The 20,718-nt window shown below is 44.1% G+C and overlaps 1 protein-coding gene across 1 annotated transcript in view; it reads right to left on the bottom strand.

Moving 5' to 3' along the window:
• The window catches only part of Git (ARF GTPase-activating protein GIT1), a 258,810-nt gene that overhangs the window by 58,558 nt on the left and 179,534 nt on the right, over positions 1–20,718 (bottom strand). The window contains exon 12 of the mRNA XM_075686917.1: positions 13,972–14,045. Coding sequence (XP_075543032.1) covers positions 13,972–14,045 — 74 coding nt within the window. The remainder of the gene's footprint in view (positions 1–13,971; positions 14,046–20,718) is intronic.

Raw genomic sequence — 20,718 nt, forward strand, 5'->3', positions numbered from 1 at the left:
GAGTAGAACCCTTTTAGTAAGCCTCCAGGTTTCTGCCCCGTAGGTGAGTACTGGTAAGACACAGCTATTATATACTTTTCTCTTGAGGGATAATGGCAACCTGCTGTTCATGATTTGGGAATGCCTGCCAAACGCACCCCAGCCCATTCTTATTCTTCGGATTATTTCCGTCTCATGATCCGGATCCGCCGTCACTACCTGCCCTAAGTAGATGTATTCCCTTACGACTTCCAGTGCCTCGCTGCCTATTGTAAATTGCTGTTCTCTCCCGAGACTGTTAAGCATTACTTTAGTTTTCTGCAGATTAATTTTTAGACCCACTCTTCTGCTTTGCCTCTCCAGGTCAGTGAGCATGCATTGCAATTGGTCCCCTGAGTTACTAAGCAAGGCAATATCATCAGCGAATCGCAAGTTACTAAGGTATTCTCCATTAACTTTTATCCCCAATTCTTCCCAATCCAGGTCTCTGAATACCTCCTGTAAACACGCTGTGAATAGCATTGGAGATATCGTATCTCCCTGCCTGACGCCTTTCTTTGTTGGGATTTTGTTGCTTGCTTTATGGAGGACTACGGTGGCTGTGGAGCCGCTATAGATATCTTCCAGTATTTTTACATATGGCTCATCTACACCCTGATTCCGTAATGCCTCCATGACTGCTGAGGTTTCGACTGAATCAAACGCTTTCTCGTAATCAATGAAAGCTATATATAAGGGTTGGTTATATTCTGCACATTTCTCTATCACTTGATTGATAGTGTGAATATGGTCTATTGTTGAGTAGCCTTTACGGAATCCTGCCTGGTCCTTTGGTTGACAGAAGTCTAAGGTGTTCCTGATTCTATTTGCAATTACCTTAGTAAATACTTTGTAGGCAACGGACAGTAAGCTGATCGGTCTATAATTTTTCAAGTCTTTGGCGTCCCCTTTCTTATGGATTAGGATTATGTTAGCGTTCTTCCAAGATTCCGGTACGCTCGAGGTCATGAGGCATTGCGTATACAGGGTGGCCAGTTTTTCTAGAACAATCTGTCCACCATCCTTCAACAAATCTGCTGTTACCTGATCCTCCCCAGCTGCCTTCCCCCTTTGCATATCTCCTAAGGCTTTCTTTACTTCTTCCGGCGTTACCTTCGGGATTTCGAATTCCTCTAGACTATTTTCTCTTCCATTATCGTCGAGGGTGCCACTGGTACTGTATAAATCTCTATAGAACTCCTCAGCCACTTGAACTATCTCATCCATATTAGTAATGATATTGCCGGCTTTGTCTCTTAACGCACAATAGGCAGGAAAATTGGCAGGTTGAAATGTTCTTTGAATGATAATGTAGTACAAAGCTGTCTTGTCTAAACAGTTTGATGTGAATATTCGGTATTGCAGAGGATTGTGGATGTGTCAAGGACTCAATGAATCGGTTTTACAAACATGCTATATCGTGACTGTGTGCTGATTATACTGCTTTTCATCCAATGAACCAATTTGGCACTGTCATTCATTTCCATCCTATTCCCTTAAGTTCTTAAGGAACGTACAGAAACAACTGCGGTCATTAGTAGCCTTATTATGTTAACCTTCAAGAGGGACTGACAACTGCCAAGATCGTGTCATGAGATGTTTGCAGAAATGAAAAGACCATGATTTACAGTGATAGAATCGAGCATGCTGTTCATGATTTAGGTAGGAATTATAACTTTAAATTGGCATAAAATGCTGAAAAAAATGGTAACTGGCGCAAACTGGCAGGAAACCTTGCTACTTGATATGTAGTCAATGAGATTACTGTACATGGTCGTCCACTTCCAATTTGAACACGGCTCCGGGCGGCCGGCGAGGCCGGCGCTCCGCGGAGCGCCGCTCGTGGGCGCCGGGGTAACTAACGCGCCGGCGCACTGGCAGCCACAAGCGTGGCCTCAGCCGCCAGCACACACTAGTGCAGGCACGCTGTAGCAGACGACGCGGCTGCGGCCACGCTTGTGGCTGCCAGTGCGCCAGCGCGTTAGTTACCCCGGCGCCCACGAGCGGCGCTCCGCGGAGCGCCGACCTCGCCGGCCGCCCGGAGCCGTGTTCAAATTGGAAGTGGACGACCGTGTACATAGTTGGCTGTTATTAAGTGCCGCATACTTACTGTTTAAAATCGCAGTCTTTACATTACATAGGCATTTGTGCTTTATTCTATACGAACTAAACAAATATTTGTGTTAATGAGTGGTGCTGCCTTCACAGCAAGAAGTTGAGTGGCAGAGCTGTGGAGTCCCTCATTGCATGGTGGCCCACATGAGTGCTTTTGTGCGCCCACAAGTTAGTGAGCGAGTACCCCAAGTTCTGTGGCCACTTTACGAGATACAAAGTGCCATTGATAAATTGTGCCAAGAATATGTGCAAGCGCTACCTTTACTAGCACATCGTAACCGCTTCGTCTGGCTTAAGAAAGGAAAGACCGGCACACCACACAGTCAGCAAAAGTACTGCCTTTGAGATTGGTTTCTGTTACTCGGTGGGAGCCAATGCTGGGCGGAGATTTGGACACCCCCTACTATAGTGAAAATAATGCAACACTTCAAAAAACATGAACCACAGAAACATTGGATTTATAAGCAAAATATTACTTTCTTAAAGCTAGGGTCACACTTGTTACCTGCTTCCCATCAAAGTACAAGCGCTATTGCACTCACCAATCAGTGTTTCCATCCTGTTTCCCAAGCACAACTACATCCTTGATGCTGATAGAAAAAGTAAAAAAACTGTTCCATGGCATTTTCTGCATTACCACTGTACAACTCGGCAATCAGACCTGTATGGTTTCCACTACGCTAAAAAATAAATAAAACGAGTGCCATAGAAGTTGGTTGTCAGTCCCTCAGACACAGGCCACCATTATTCTTTCAAGACACGCTTACCACGCACAGGCTGAGGTGAGTTGCAAGCTCAGAGAAGAAAACCAACAGGTTGCGTAGCAGTCGAAATACCAGACTTTAAAGGAATTGATGATGATGATTTGGGATTTTTATGGCACAGCAACCGTGCAGGCTATAATGCCTGCACTTTCTTTTTTTTTCTTGACAAAAGTTACTCCCCCCTTCCCCTTCCCCCGACACACAGATGGCAACAATTTCAACTCGCCACTAATTGTTGAGTCAAATACTAGTACAGATAATTTATGGGACTACTACTTTGCAACGGTCATGGATTGTATTAAAAACTACATACCAAAGTGCTATAAAAGAATTAAAAGGAAAAATCCTTGGATTACAAGGGAAGTTATACATCTAAAGAGAAGATTAAGGCGAAAACGTGGGGACTGTTCGAGGAATCCAACCCCCGATAAGAAAATCTCAATTCAACACATGAGCCATGACCTGAAATGCCTTATAAAACAATCTAAAGACAAGTTTTATAATGTGACACTTACGAAGTTCCTTAAAGAGGCACCGCAGAAGTTCTGGCGGTACGTCAACCCATCTACAAAACCGTTATCCTCAGAATCCTGCAGTACTGCTGCAATGCAAGCTGATAATTTTAATACTTACTTTGCATCCGTTTTTACTAAAGATAATGGTCATACACCTCATATAGCCTACACAGCTGCTAGACCACCCATTGCAGACATTGAAATCAATGAACAAGGCGTTTTAAATCTTCTCCTGAATATTGATGTTAAGAAGAGCCCTGGTCCTGACGGCATTCCAAATGAATTTTTACGTAGATATGCAGAATGGAACTCTAAATACCTAACTAAAATTTTTCAGTCCTCTGTTGATAGTGGTTGCTTCCCGGTAGCATGGAAACGCGCAAAAATCATACCTATACACAAAAGTGGCAGTACAGCAGAAGTGGCAAATTACAGACCAATTTCTATTACAAGCGCGTGTTCTAAGCTCCTTGAGCACATTGTTAATAAACAATTAGTTTCTTACTTGGACCAATACAACTTGTTTTTTCCTGGACAGCACGGTTTCCGAAAACGGCTTTCAACAACTACCCAACTCATTGAAATTGTACATGACCTCTCTGAAACGTTAAACTCCCGTGGTCAAACAGACATAATCTTCCTCGACTTTGCGAAAGCATTCGACAAAGTGTCCCATCCGAAGTTAATCATAAAAATTGATTCTGTATTTCAGAGCCCCGCAATCACTCAGTGGTTTTCATCTTACCTTTCTTCTAGAGAACAATATGTTGAATTCGGGGGGTGCACATCACGCCCTTCCTGTGTTGTGTCCGGAGTTCCGCAAGGAAGTGTCCTAGGTCCTCTTTTATTTCTGATCTTTATAAATGACTTGCCCAGTAATATTAGTGTCCCTGTCAGACTGTTTGCTGACGATTGTGTGATGTATAATAAAATTCGGGATAGTAATGATCAGGCCAATTTACAGTCTAGTTTGCAAATAATTAAAAAATGGTGTGACGACTGGCAGATGGAACTAAACGCAGCTAAGTCTGTTGTTATGTCCATAACGAGAAAGAAAAAAATTTTGCGTTACCCTTACAATATAAATAGTATAACTATTAGCAGAGTCGATAAACATAAGTATCTAGGAGTAACGTTCACTTCTGACCTCAGATGGAATCAACACATTGACGCTGTATGTGGTAAGGCCAGCAAAGCGCTCTGGAGCCTAAGACGGAATATAAGTGCGTCGACACCTGAGGTCAAAATTTTAGCCTATAAATCGTTAATACGTCCTATCTTGGAGTATGCTAAAGCTGTATGGGATCCCTACACTAAATCCAACCAACAAAAGATTGACAGAATCCAGAGGTTAGCATCAAGGTTCATATTTAACAAGTATCGCTACTGCCAATCCCCCACTGAACTTTGTAAGCTTGCCGACTTACCTCCGCTAGACTTACGTACCAAGTATGAGCGACTGAAACTAATCTACCTTATCATTAATGGTCACTTGCTTGTCGACAAACACAACTTGTTCAAAATCTCGACAAATGAAACATCCAGACATCGTCATAGCCAGTACATCACACCCCCTCAGGTCAGAAATGACTGTTTTAAGTGCAGTTTTGTCCCGAGAGGCATTACGGAATGGAATGCGCTTCCCGACTCTGTCATGTCGGCCTCATGCATTGAGGAGTTTTTGCAATGTGTACATGTTATTCTTTTCGCCGCTAACTAATATGTAACTTTGTCAAAGGTGTATCTGTTCATTTCGTTTATTATTTTGGGGGGGGAAGTTTTGTAAGGTGCATAAAATCCAAACCGATTCGCGTCCCTGCTGAAATGTCTGCTGCTGTTCATTTACTTCCTTTTGTTGTCATACTGTATCCTTGTATGTGTTTGTATTTTCCACTCCTGTAAAGGCCCTTCATGGGCTGACAGTATTATTAAATAAATAAAATAAAATAAATAAAAATAAATAAATTTGCACCCTGACTTTACCGTTAATTTTTAAAAAATTTTTGGTGTGGATTAGATGCACAAAAATATGGTACATGCATGCTCTCTGCATCCCTGCAAATGGCAATCATGCGGTCAGTGTTATCACACAGGATCAGCACGTTGGCTTGCCAACAGTGGTACAGCCTGGTACCGATATAACTAATTCTAGCAACAAGGTAGGCCATTTTACAAAAGTTCAAGCCATCTTTCAGGTAGCCAATGCTTTATGGCTTAAGGCAGCACTTTGTGGCAGTCAACGTCTGTCCATAAAGAATCTACCACCTTGCTTTTATCCTGACCATAGAGCCAAGTGCTTGCACCAAGGAAATCGTAGTAAACACTTTATTATAGGGTACAACCTTGTTGCTCATCGTTGACATAGCAGCTTCCATTTCCTTAGTGAGCTTCATCAACTACTCAAAGTGTTTTTCAAGGTTACAGGAACTGTCTGCTACACCACTACATCTTCAAAATTGCTTCCACAGAAGGATCATGAGCCTCTGGTGTTTTGAAACAACCGTAAAGTACAGGGACATCCAGGCACCTTCTACGTGACAGATCAAGACTCTTGTTGCTGGGTCTTGACACTATCCAGAAGTTATTGATCAACATCATTGGGTCCACATTAACTGGGCTACAAGCTACGCAACAACACCTGCCAGTCAATGTGCCTGCTGGTTTTGAGCATCTGCTCACTGAAGACCTGGGCACTGTCAACGGCTTTGTCTGAAAGATCGTCCTGGAATATCCCCGAGCAGCGCCAGGGTGCGCGTGCTTCCCTCGGTGCTACGGCAACAGGTGATGAACAAACTTGTGTGCCTGCAGCGCAATCATGTCATTAACAGCTTTGAAGTGAGTTACTTGCTGACGTCATCATCATCAGCCTGGTTACTACGCCCACTGCAGGGCAAAGGCATCTCCTATACTTCTCCAACTAACCCGGTCGTGTACTAATTGTGGCCATGTTGTCCCTGCAAACTTCTTAATCTCATCCGCCCACCTAACTTTCTGCCGCCCCCTGCTACGCTTCCCTTGGAAACCAGTCCGTAACCCTTAATGACCATCGGTTATCTTCCCTCCTCATTACATGTCCTGCCCATGCCCCATTTCTTTTTCTTGATTTCAACTAAGATGTCATTAACTCGCGTTAGTTCCCTCACCCTATCTGCTCTTTTCTTATCCCTTAACGTTACACCCATCATTCTTCTTTCCATAGCTCGTTGTGTCGTCCTCAATTTAAGCAGAGCTTTTTTCGTCAGCCTCCAGGTTTCTGCCCCATACGTGAGTACTGGTAAGACACAGCTGTTATAAACTTTTCTCTTGACGGATAGTGGCAACCTGCTGTTCATGATTTCAGGATGCCTGCCAAACGCACCCCAGCCCATTCTTATTCTTCTGATTATTTCAGTCTCATGGTCCAGATCCGTAGTCACTACCTGTCCTCAGTACATAGATGTATTCCCTTACCACTTCCAGTGCCTCGCTACCTATCGTAAACTGCTGTTCTCTTCCGAGACTGTTAAACATTACTTTAGTTTAGATTAGTTTAGAAATGCAGCAGTGGTGTAGAGGTAGAAGATCCGCCTCGCGTGCAAGAGGACCGTGGTTCGAATCCGAGTGCCGCGCAATTTTCCACCGGATTAAAAATAAAATCCACGTGTTGATAAAATTCCATAAACAGGCCTGGAGTGTGGCCTGATCCCGGTGATCAGAACCGGTAACACACGCCCTCACCAGAGCGGGATTGGCCACCCTGGTGCAGTACTTGGCCACAACCTCCTATATGAATACAACAATGCTACCTGCTGACACTCATCGGGAAAAAAGACAGCCCCCTGTGCCTGGCTTCAAATAACTCATCATTGTGGACAAACTTCCTCTTACACATGCACTGCTGGTTGGGGATACCTGGTTCTCAAGGGTGCACTTCACTTATCATCACATCAAGCTGTCCAGCCGTGCTTTAAGCATATTTGTAGCCCACGAGAGAGTGTGTTTTGGTGTGGCATGTGTGCCAGCAGTTGCCATGGTATTACCTAGACAGTGTTTGGAGCAAGACCGAGACTCGGCATGACTGTAGCCCAGAGAGGGCACAACCTAACATTTCAGAGGGCAGCATGAAATGTGCTGCCTTCAAATGTTTATTCAGAATGTGGCTTTCCCCAAGTTTGAAAGACACGTATATCATTTCGTGTAAATTTCATTGTTGATAATGCTATACTCTTGTCTATATTTTGACAACTTATGAACTAACTTTCGTTTGTTTTTTCTTTATCTCCATAAAAGAGATTTTCAGGGTTTTGCAATTTTTGACTCCAACGTATTTTAATCATGTTTGTTAGTCTGTATTTAGCTTCGAGTGGTAATGCTTGCTATATTCTGTTGTATAACTTGTAACTGAGGGGCTCCATTTCAGTAGCTATGGTGCTGGACTGCTGAGCACAAGGTCGCGGGATCGAATCCCAGCCACGGCGGCCGCATTTCGATGGGGGCGAAATGCAAAAACACCCGTGTACTTATATTTAGGTGCACGTTAAAGAACCCCAGGTGGTCGAAATTTCCGGAGTCCCCCACTACGGCGTGCCTCATAATCAGAAATTGGTTTTGGCACTTAAAACCCCATAAGTTAATTTTTTTTAGATAATGACAAGTTGACTGGAATGGAAAGGGAGTGGTGAGATGCACATTAAAAAAAAAAGCACAGCATATGGTCATGTTTGTGTTAGGATTAATGCACTGGATTACGAAAAACAAGCAGAGGGAAATCGCATGCTTAGAAGACCGTGATAACCATACAGTGTGATGCAACTTGAGAAATAATATTGAAATGTCCAAGAATTTAGAAGACAAAAAAAGATTGAATCGTCGCGAAGGCACATCACAGTCGTCATAGCCAGGCGTTGAAGTCTGAAGGTATCACGAGTTGAAGGTATCGTGGTTCTGTAAACGGCATCCATTAGATCTGTCGAAGTGGACAAATTCGATGTGTCAATTTATATCCCACATGATTTTGTTACGTTGTTTACAAGGGTTCTGAAAATGCTGTATTCCCATATTATGGATTTTTTTTAGATTCATGTGTAACATATCACTTTTGTTCGCTTCAGATGTACTATCAGATGCAATTCACAGAATTGTGATATCGTTTATCCTTGCTGAATTAAAGAGTTATAAACATGATAGTTTCATTTTCTGAAAATGTTTGATGTTTGCCAATTTCTAATAAAAAATAGATGGCCTAAATAAAATTCAAAACAAACAGTCACTAGATTTTAAGTTTTTCTTATGAATGCAACAAGCCTCGTCATATTTGGTGCAGTGGTTGCCGAGAAAAACGAATTCTCCTTTCATAGCAGCACCCGAGCTGAACCTTCCTCTTAAGCACCGATTCCTTGAGAACGCCAGAATCTACGGAACCTTCTTGCAAGAATGTTTCCAAATACAACAAATTACTTTTGGTAGGTCATCATCAGCCTGGCTACGCCCACTGCAGGGCAAATGGCTCTCCTATACTTCTCCGACTACCCCGGTCATGGGCTTATTGTGGCCATGTTGTCCCGGCAAACTTCTTAATCTCATCTGCCCACCTAACTTTCTGCCGCCCCCTGCTACGCTTCCTTTCTCTTGGAATCTAGTCCGTAACCCCTAATGACAATCGGTTATCTTCCTTCCTCATTACGTGTCCTGCCTATGCCCATATATTTTTCTTGATTTCAACTAAGATGTCATTAACTCGCATTTGTTCCTTCACCCAGTCTGCTCTTTTCTTATCCCTTAATGTTACACCCATCATTCTTCTATAGCTCATTGCGTTGTCCTCAATTTAAATAGAACCCTTTTTGTAAGCCTTCAGGTTTCTGCCCCATAGGTGAGTACTGGTAAGACACAGCTGTTATACACTTTTCTTTTGAGAGATAATGGTAATCTGCTGTTCATGATCTGAGAATGCCTGCCAAACGCACCCCAGCCCATTCTTATTCTTCTGATTATTTCAGTCTCATGATCCGGATCCGCAGTCACTACCTGTCCTAAGTAGATGTATTCCCTTACCACTTCCAGTGCCTCGTTGCCTACTGTAAACTGCTGTTCTCTACCGAGACTGTTAAACATTAGTTTGCATTGAATAGCATTGGAGAGGTCGTGTCTCCCTGCCTGACGCCCTTCTTTATTGGGGTTTTGTTCCTTTCTTTCTAGAGGACAGCGGTTCCTGTGGAGCCGCTACTGGGGGCGAGCTCCACCACTGGAAAAGCTAGTGCCACCGTCGGCGTGACGTGGCATGAGGGATCACGTGGACACAGTGGCCGCTTCGGAATCGCAGAAGCGAGCCGAAAACGAAAGTTTAAAGTTCCACCTGCGCCGCGGTTCTGATTTAGTGGTGAGGCTTTACCACCTTGGGTGTGTGCTTGACAGCATTTGGAAGTACTATACCAGGTAGCGGCTGCCTTTGGAGGCGTGTAGCACGGTAGGCTACTGCTCGGTGCCGCAGTGCCGGATGTACGCAACGGAGTTCGGTGTCAGCCTCATTCACAGATAGCTGCAGGGCAAGGAGCTGCGTGAAGCTTGGCTGGCGAAACTTAGAACCGGCAGACAGCCGTCGGCTACAACTCGGGTATGCAGCAAGCACAGACACGAGCAACATTTCTGCTACGGCGCCGGGACTGCGCGATGTTCGGTGAGTAGCAGAAAACGCACACTGAGACGTTCGCCCGCGTCCGCTGCCCGGCTAATGTCATTACGGTTTGGTCTATGAACTTGTTGATGCTAGATACTGGCAAGTTCACTGGAATGGAAAGGGAGCGGTAAGACGCACATTAAAGAAAAGCACAGCATATGGTCATGTTTATGTTATAATTAATGCATTGGATTACGAAAAAGAAGCAGAGGGAAATCGCATGCTTAAAAGACCGTGATAAACATACAGTGCGACGCAACTTGAGAAATAATATTGAAATGTCCAAGAATTGAGAAGACAAGAAAAGATTGAATCATTGCGAAGGCACATCACAGTCGCCGTAGCCAGGCGTTGAAGCCTCTAAAACCAAATTATTTTTTAACAGTTCTGATAGCGTCCACGCAACAATGGTTGCTAGTCTACCGTGAAATACTGATATGCTGTGGCCTAAAGCTCACGGCATGGTGCGAAAACGCGCTCACAGTGAAAGCAAAACATTCTGCGCAAACATGCATGCAGACACACAATCGGTCACTGCGAACCCGTGCGATCACTGGATTACGGCTCCATACTGGTATGCCCCTTTTGGTTATACAGACAGCCCACTATAAGAACATATTTCACATAGTTTACTCTCAGCGTTTGGCTACCTTTCACGCAAGAAGCCGGTTCGGGAGACTCCATCATGGCGACCGCGTGCAGTGGTGTTCACTGTACATATTCGAGATAGCGTCTGTAAACAATTCTGTGCTTTCAGTTTGCCCAAGATTATTATATCGCCAGTCAAAAACTTCCCTCATTACGAGAGTACCTACATAAATGTCTAGGAGGGCTGCCACGTGGTGTTTTTATTGAGCGCCGTAAGCAAAACCTATGAGGAGTGCGCCGCGTGATCCCTCATACTACGTAAGGGAGGCACTTCCGACAGATGGCGACTAACTCCTCGCCGCCAATAATAGCAAGAGCTTGGTGGTGCAACTCACCGCCCCGTTCCGAAGGGGACGCTCATAACATCCATCCATCCAACCATCCTTTCTTTTATTAGGCTTCAACTCGTTCGAAACAAGAAGCGATTTCGAAAAACACACATGGTTATCCATAATACTCTGTCATCGAAGCAGCCTGAGACTATGCAAAAGCCATTTACACAGTCATTTGCTACAAACAAAGTTCATTTTACAAAAGCAACGCCAAATTTAATTCGAAGCGGGCAGTTGGGACCGCCGCCATGCTTCACGCAAGCTCCGCAAACCACGCAAAGACGCTAACGCTAAATCTGACAAATAGCGTGTGTACGCTATATCCTATGAGTCGTTTAACATTCTGTGCATGTGCAGTGACGACCCGCTATTTTATAGCATACGCAATGGTATAGCATATGCTAAACTAAAACTGTCCGCTGTCACTGGCCTGTATGAGCTCATGCTATCCTCCTTATTCTCTTGTACCTTTGTAGATGAGGTTCATCATGCTTTCACACCATCCGACTAGGATTTCCTTCATTTTAATCACTACTGTATTTATTTGCATAATGATTGCACTCGCGTAATGATCGCACCTCTGAATTTTGTCGTCAACATTCTATGTTTTTCTTCTTTCTCGTGTAATGATTGCACCCCGAACTTGCCGCAGCGATATGTTGTGTGCCAAGTCTTGCTAATGATGATCACACTTACCATCTGTCGAATGCTATACCAAGTGGTCTGCACGCATCAAATAATCTTAAGCAGATGCCCCACTTCATTCTTTCATCATTTTCCGCACTTCCATAAAAAAAAAAAACTACTACCAAACTTGCCTTGGCTTTATTATTTGTAGACTTTATGTTGCGGTCAAAAAAATAAAAAAAGGCACCTTTCGATTCTTCTCATCTGTGGGCACGCAACAAATTGTGAGCGGCAACGATAGCAGCCACGTTTATACTGATACGTTAGAAGTGTACTCTATTCATACGCTGACGCTTGTAACACAGCTAAGATATTCGCCCACCCTTAGCGGAAACATGCCGTATTAGGATAGTAGTGAAGACAAATGCTGCAGTTTCTGCAGCATGCTTGCCATGCGTTCTTGTGTCACTGGCAGCTAAGTGCGCCGATCTCTGTTTCTGTTCCCTCAAAGTGGACATGGCTATGTTACTGCCACAAACTTGCCGATATTAACAATATTATTTATTACTGATACAGCAGAAATTGTTTACGCTCTTCTATAGCTTGCTTTATTTCCTTGTTACAACACTTACGTGGTTTCCTCTTTCCAGTCCAACAGTTGTCTTTTTCCCTCTCTGTCTTGTCTCCTTCTGCATAACTTTTACCAGTCCCTTATGGGAAACGCCTCCTCCATTTCTTTCTCTATATTTTTTGTAATTTCCGTTCTTTGCCTTTCATTCAATTTTAGGAATTCTGATGAAATTGGTTTGTGTTTTGCATTAGTATCTCTCCCAAATTTTAAGGTTAAACATTTATGATCACTACCCAGGCTACCTTTTCCATTTTCATCTATCATCATTTGGTCTAGAGAAAAAACGGGGAAGGCGGGAGATGGAAATTCAAGACGATGAGCAAAACGTGAACAAGGTGAATGCAGGAGCCAACGTTTCGACAAGTGGAATTGTCTTCTTCAAGGCGACGTATGCTTTCCTCGCCACAGTATATATAGGTGGGGTTCTTCTAAAGAGGAGAGGGTGTGAGGCGGGAGGATGCGGGATGCGGGATGAGGTGGGAGGAGGTGAGGCGGGAGGATCCTCCCGCCCCACACCCTCTCCCCTTTAGAAGAACCCCACCTATATATACTGTGGCGAGGAAAGCATACGTCGCCTTGAAGAAGACAAGTCCACTTGTCGAAACGTTGGCTCCTGCATTCACCTTGTTCACGTTTTGCTCATCATTTGGTCTAGTCATTCGTAGACCGTTTCTGAGACTAAGGCATAATCAATACATGACTACCTATTTTCACACTTCCAGTTTACTTGTCCAGGACACTTATTCCCCTAGTTAACTATTATGCAAGGTTCTGTCCATCACACAGATCCAGTGCTAGAGAGTCATTGCAATCAGTAAATCCATCGAAATCACGTTCATATCATATTCACATTCAATCACATTCATTTCACCCACTAATATCACCTGGCCTAATTAATTAAAGTCATTAATCTCGCTTCTAATGTAATCAACCATTTCTTTCTCCACTATCGCTACCTGACCATAGGTAAGCTGCTCCAAGCCATGTCTTTTTACCTTGCCATGGGCAGCTACTCCATAAATTCTCCTTACGTGTCTCTTTTACCCTTTGCCACTTTGCACCTCGCCTAATTAGCATGCCTATGCCTCTGCCTTTTCTTGACCCAGTCATTCTGTTGCACCCTTCCCATACAAAATTGTGAATAATAGGCGGATGCTCCAAATCTCATAGATGGGTTTCGGTCAAGATGTACAGGCTAAATGCTTCGTCATTCTGTCGGGCACTTCGCACCATCTGTCGGAGGGTGCAGCTGTTAAGTTAGATGACACTTTGCGGTGCCACAGCAAAGGGCGACAAAGGCATTCACATCCTACCCCGTTTAATTATACTCCTTTTTGATTACATGCTTAGCTGCTAACTGTTGCCACATGTTGTCAGCATGGAATCAGTTGATACTACATTCCTGCTCATGCGACATATACAAGTCACCCAACCAACAGTTTCTTTTTAGAAATGGTCACGTGGTACCCAGATCATAGGTACACCAAACCCATCTGAAGCCAGCTAAGAAGATAAAAAAAGGCTGCATCACCTGTGCACGTGATACACAATATGATTGCTACAAATGTCGGCAATTTTTTACCTTTGTGTTTGAAAGCCTGGTACATTCATAAGCTGCTCCCTGTAGTTGTATAAGCACATCAACAATTCTAAAAATGGCACTTACAGCATTGTTGTCTTCATCAGATGCAACACTGTCGTATAGGGGTTCGTCATCACTTAGCCGATGCTCCTCCCAGCCTGCACACGCAAAAGTACTGGAGTTTATTAGCTGGAAGTGTATCGCAGATAAGTGGCCCCCCCTGTCTACCTCGTGGTCCCCACATATGTGAACAACACATTTCCCGGGCAAAGCAGCCGTGCCTTTGTGCCACTGTTGTGTACCAGCTATCCTGCACCATGTTTACAAAGAAAGCAAACCCTTCTATGTAGATGAAAGCAACTATATGCTCTCAGCAGCAAGTTGAAGTAGCTTCCATTAGTTTTTATTTCTATTTATGTAATCTGTAATGATTATTTAGTTTCAATCGTTATATTTACTGCAGATTTTCAATACTACAGTTTAGAATACATTTGAACAATTCATTTTTAACTGTTAGAAACATGCTGCCATCAGCATAGTCATTTTTAGAAGTAAGCAGACTGCCAAATCAAGGTCATCAAAAATCACAGCATATACCACTGATTCGTTGCATGAAACCAGCTGAAACACTAGTATTAATGCAGCGGCCCACATCAAAAAAAGAAAAAGTGTCATATTTATGATGGAAGTGCACGGGCAGAATTAAGACAGAAGCACTGATGTATAGCGCCTAAGCAGGAGTGCTTATATTTGGGCTTGTTCGTATATCACGAAGGCTTTCCTTGTGTAGTGCAACTAGGTAGTCATCATCATCATCAGCCTGGTTATGCCCAGTGCAGGGTTAACGCCTCTCCCATACTTCTCCAACTACCCTGGTCGCACACTAACTGTGGCCATGTTTTCCCTGCAAACTTCTTAATCTCATCCACTCACCTAACTTTCTGCTGCCCCCTGCTACGCTTCCCTTCCCTTGGAATCCAGTCCGTAACCCTTGATGACCATCGGTTATCTTCCTTCCTCATTACATGTCCTGCCCATGCCCCATTTCTTTTTCTTGATTTCAACTAAGATGTCATTAACTCGCATTTGTTCCCTCACCCAATTTGCTCTTTTCTTATCCCTTAGCGTTACACACATCATTCTTCTTTCCATAGCTTGTTGCATCATCCTCAATTTAAGTAGAACCCTTTTCGTAAGCCTCCAGATTAGGCAGTACATGGACACAATGAAGAACAAGACACACAGACAGCCCTAGTGTTCAACCATGATTATATTTCCCAGAATGAACAACACTTCTACCTTCCACACTTTACGTCATGGAGAAGTGACCACTCACCATAATAACATAATCAATGCTAACAGTTAAAACATGGCAAACAATGCAGTCCATCACAACAATCACTAACGCATGTGCAAAAAATCCATTGCTTTCTTTGACAGTGACAAGGACATCTTGCTCACACATTCCTTGCCATATGCCTCAATGTGAGTGCTCTTGGTGATTAGACAGGTCAATACACATTCGTATTTTTTTTATGACAATTGCATCTTCAAAGTAAGGAACACAACTACACTTGTGAAAATGATGGCTCAGAAATACATCTGGCTAGGATTTTTTTTTCGCTACGTTAGAGTGCTCTCTCAGCTGCTGAATTAAGCATCTGCTAGTTTGCCCAAGGTAGAGGTAGAGTATTCGCCTTAGATGCAAGAGGACCGTGGTTCGAATCCGGGTGCCGCGCAATTTTATACCGGATTAAAAGAAAGAAAAATAAAATCCGCCTGTTGATAAAATTGCATAAACAGGCCTAGAGTGCAGGCTGATGCAGCTGCAAAGTAACTGACCACGGCGGCAGTCAGACCTGTGACGCAGCAGAGGGTGCTAAAACTCTCGGGGTCCGGACAGGCCGCCATTGGAATCTGAACCCGGCAACGTTTAATGCTAGAACGTTATCTAGTGAGGTGAGTCTAGCAGTGCTATTAGAGGAATTAGAGGGCAGTACATGGGATATGATAGGGCTCAGTGAAGTTAGGAGGCCAAAAGAAGCATATAGAGTGCTAAAAGCATGCACATCCTGTGCTACCGGGGCTTAGCAGAGACACGAGAAGTAGGAGTCAGATTCCTGATGAATAAGAATATAACTGGTAACGATGTGGGGTTGCGCGACTCATGCGTCCCCTGATATGTTGTTCTTCCGCATAGCTCCAGTCTCCTGTAATCCGGCTTTGCCGCGTGGCCTGGGGCTCGCGGGGGGTTGGTGTGGTTGAAGCGCAGTACGAGAGATTGCACGAGTGTTGCGCTCCTAACGCCACCTCACGGCAGGGTTACTTGGGCGCGGGAAGGAGAAGGCGCTTCCTCTGGCTCGAGATCGGCAAGCAGCACGGACGTTCCGCACGTGTGCCGATCCATGCTTCTGCGACACCGTCTCACGAGGGCTTGTTTGAACACGCCACCATTCGCGTGACCGCACGCACAAACGACCAGACATTGGGATCCAGCATGGGACTAACATATTCGCTCGCTATCCGGTCGCGGTGGGTCAGACTTCCTAGATTTGTCGCGCACCCATCGGCTTTGGGGATTCGCAACTTTCACGGCCTATAGGGGGTGCCATCTTAAATCCAACATGGCTGTCCGAGAGATTAAGAACTAGAGCAGTCGGTGCAGTGCTGCGGTCGTCTTGCTAATTGACATGTTGTTTCACGTGGTGATGTTCAAATGTTTCAGTTTACACGCCCGCAGTCGTTAGCCTGCGTAATGGCCCATATTTGGCGAGCAGAACGCAGGATTCGAAGCCTGCTTGAAGGTGAGGAAGTCCTAAACGCTGGTCATCTTGTGTGCTGCGGCATAAAAGTTTGCACGTTTGAAGGCCTTCACATGCAAACTTCGCGGCTTCAAAGCAAACCACACGAGCTGTGGTTTCAGTTTTGTCGCGAAGGTGTTATAAAGAGAAGTGACCGTGCTTTCTCTTTGCTATTCTATTAATTTGACCGCTTCGAACGGGTACAATGACCTTTTATACGGTGTGGTGCTCTCTGCAAGTTGTTACTTCGACCACTTGAATAAGACGCCGTGTCGAGAAAAAAAATCTTTCTGGTGTTGCGCGACCCAAGTTCCTTACATCGACGGCGTGAAAAACAGCCTTAAAGCAGCATTTTGTGAGAGAAAATTTCTTGTCTAGTTATCCCGGCCTGTGTTTACAAAGCTGGATGTTCAACACGAGAAGTAAATAAAAACCCATATCTGACCGCTTTTGCGAGCAAATATGATAACCGTTCACCCTTGTAATTTAGATATTGCGCTTTATGTGTGCTGTTCAAGCTACAGTCTTGCGGTAGTTTTACAGCCTGCGTCTGTCCTACCGCGTCTTGCCTATAGACAGATCAAGCGATACATAGCCGATATCTACCCGTCCGCAGCCTTGCTAGCTTCATTCTTCCAGTTATCTTGTAAAATAATATACATGAAAATCAGCTGAAGGTTTGCTACTCAAACATTCCACAGTAGTTTAACGTTTGTTGGACTAGGATTTGTTACCTTACGAGAGCAGTCATGCGCACCTGTGTACACGTTGCAGCCGTGCATCGAAGTGGCAGACGACGACAAGCACGAGTTCCAGGTCTTTCTACGCTTGCGTCACTTTGCTTCGATGCACAAATGAGAAACTCATCTCTCTGTTCGAAAATGGTGGAATGTAAAGCTAGCATTGCAGAGCACAAATGCATGAGTGAGAACAAGAAATTTCGAAGCAGGCACAAGGCTTTACGGAGAATGTTTGCGCTCCAACGTAGCCGCAAAGGCATGAGTGGTAAGAACGCAAGCATCAATCATCCTAGAACACATTTGAGTTAAGATTGCGCATTATTTCTTTTTCTACACATAATATAGTGCTATGCCTGCGTCTTCATGAAGGTGCGTCTATTCGCAATATCAAGTGCTCGAACTGCTCGCACTCATCTATCGTATTTCAAAAAAGTCCTCTGGCCTGAAGCGCGCACTGCAAACCTTCATCGCATCTGTGACAGCTTTGCCGATCCGCAGCTTAATAATCAATTTCTTCCTCTTGGATGCAGCCAGTGGGAATGAGTGAAGGCGCACATCACCTACTGGCTAACTTTTGCATTACGGCACGCAGCAAATACGGTTACTTCTATTTTTGCTAATTCTGGGCATGTTAAGTGTCCTTTACGATCCAACGAGAGCTTTGAGCGCGTTAAAACATCAACCAAAAGTGAAGCAAAAGCATAGACAACGCCAATATGCTGCGCGAACACACGGCAATGAGTGGCCGGTGTAATCTTTCGATTGTTTCTGGCTGCCGCCGCACGACGGCGCCACCATCCGTGAAAGTTGCGAACAGCAACTTGGCTAGCAGCCATTGATCTATGAAAGGTGCAATAAATGCCCTTGTGATTATTTGGACTACTGTGGTGTCGTTCCTTTTGTCCCAAGAGCATGGATGAGAACCCCACAATATACAGGAATTCTATAGCATTAACGAGAGGGTGGCAGGTCTTGTTGTGAAACTTAATAAGAGGTACAAATTGAAGGTCGTGCAGGCCTACGCCCCTACACCCCGTCATGATGACCAGGAAGTAGAAAGGTTCTATGAAGACATGGAATCGGCGATGGGTAAAGCCAAAACAAAATACGCTATACTGATGGGCGACTTCAATGCCAGGGTAGACAAGAAGCAGGCTGGAGATAAGTCAGTAGGGTAATATGGCTTAGGCCCTAGGAATAGCAGGGGAGAGTTATTACTAGAGTTTGTAGAACGGAATAATATGCAGATAATGAATACCTTCTTCCACAAGTGGGATAGCCGAAAGTGGGCGTCAAGGAGCCCGAATGGCGAGACTAGAAATGAAATAGACTTCGTACTCTGCGCTAATCCTGGCATCATACAAGATGTGGACATGCTCGGCAAGGTGCGCTGCAGTGACCATAGGATGGTAAGAACTGGAATTAGCCTAGACTTAAGGAGAGAATGGAAGAAATTGGTACATAAGAAGCTGATCAATGAGTTAGCAGTAAGAGGGAAAATAGAGGAATTCCGGATCAAGTTACAGAACAGGTATTCAGCTTTAACTCAGGTAGAGGACCTTAGTGTTGAACCAATGAACGACAATCTTATGGGCATCATTAAGGAGTGTGCAAAAAAAGTCAGTGGTAACTCCGTTAGACAGGATACCAGTAAGCTATCACAGGAGACGAAAGATCTGATCAAGAAACGCCAATGTATGAAAGCCTCTAGCCCTACAGCTAGAATAGAACTGGCAGAACTTTCGAAGTTAATCAACAAGCGTACGACAGCTGACATAAGGAAGTGTAATATGGATAGAATTGAACATGCTTTCAGGAACGGAGGAAGCCTAAAAGCTGTGAAGAAGAAACTAGGAATAGGCAAAAATCAGATGCATGGGTTAAGAGACCAAAGCCGGCAATATCATTACTAATATGGATGAGGTAGTTCAAGTGGCTGAGAAGTGAGTAGAGATATATACAGTACCAGTGGCACCCACGATGATAATCTGAAAAAGAATAGTCTAGAGGAATTTGAAATCCCCCAAGTAACGCCGGAAGAAGTAAAGAAAGCCGTGGGAGCTATGCAAAGGGGAAAGGAAGCTGGGGAGGATCAGGTAACAGCAGATTTGTTGAAGGATGGTGGGCAGATTGTCCTAGAGAAACTGGCCACCCTGTATACGCAATGTGTAATGACCTCGAGCGTACCGGAATCTTGGAAGAATGCTAAGATAATCCTAATCCATAAAAAAGGGGACGCCAAAGACTTGAAAAATTATAGACCGATCAGCTTACCGTCCATTGTCTACAAACTATTCACTAAGGTTATCGCAAATAGAATCAGGAACACCTTAGACTTCTGTCAACCAAAGGACCAGGCAGGATTCCGTAAATGCTACTCAACAATAAACCATATTCACACTATCAATCAGGTGATAGAGAAATGTACAGAATATAACCAATCCTTATAAAAAGCTTTCATTGATTCCGAGAAAGCATTTGATTCAGTCAAAAAGCTCAGCAGTCATGCAGGCATTATGGAATCAGGGTGTAGACGAGCCGTATGTAAACATACTGAAAGATATCTATAGCGGCTCCACAGCCACCGTACTCCTTTATAAAGAAAGCAACAAAATCCCAATAAAGAAAGGAATCAGGCAGGGAGATACGATCTCTCCAATGCTATTCACAGCGTGTTTACAGGAGGCATTCAGAGACCTAGACTGGGAAGAATTGGGAATAAGACTTAATGGAGAACATTAGTAACTTGCGATTCGCTGATGATATTGCCTTGCTTAGTAACTCAGGGGACCAATTGCAATGCATGCTCACTGACCTGGAGAGGCAAAGCAGAAGGGTGGGTCTAAAAATTAATCTTCAGAAAACTAAAGTAATGTTTAACAGTCTCGGAAGAGAACAGCAGTTTTTGATAGGTAGCGAGGCACTGGAAGTTGTAGCGGATTACATCTACTTAGGGCAGGTAGTGACCACGGATCCGCATCATGAGACTGAAATAATCAGAAGAATAAGAATGGGCCGGAGTGCATTTGGCAGGCATTCTCATACCATGAACAGCAGGTTGCCATTATCCCTCAAGAGAAAAGTGTATAATAGCTGTGTCTTACCAGTACTCACCTACGGGGCAGAAACCTGGAGGCTTACGAAAAGGGTTCTACCTTAATTGAGGACGACACAACGAGCTATGGAAAGAAGAATGATAAGTGTAACGTTAAGGGATAAGAAAAGAGCAGATTGGGTGAGGGAACAAACATGAGTTAATGACGTCTTAGTTGAAATCAAGAAAAATAAAT

Source organism: Dermacentor variabilis, chromosome 3 (genome assembly GCF_050947875.1).
Source record: "Dermacentor variabilis isolate Ectoservices chromosome 3, ASM5094787v1, whole genome shotgun sequence".
Classification (NCBI taxonomy): Eukaryota; Metazoa; Arthropoda; class Arachnida; order Ixodida; family Ixodidae; genus Dermacentor; species Dermacentor variabilis.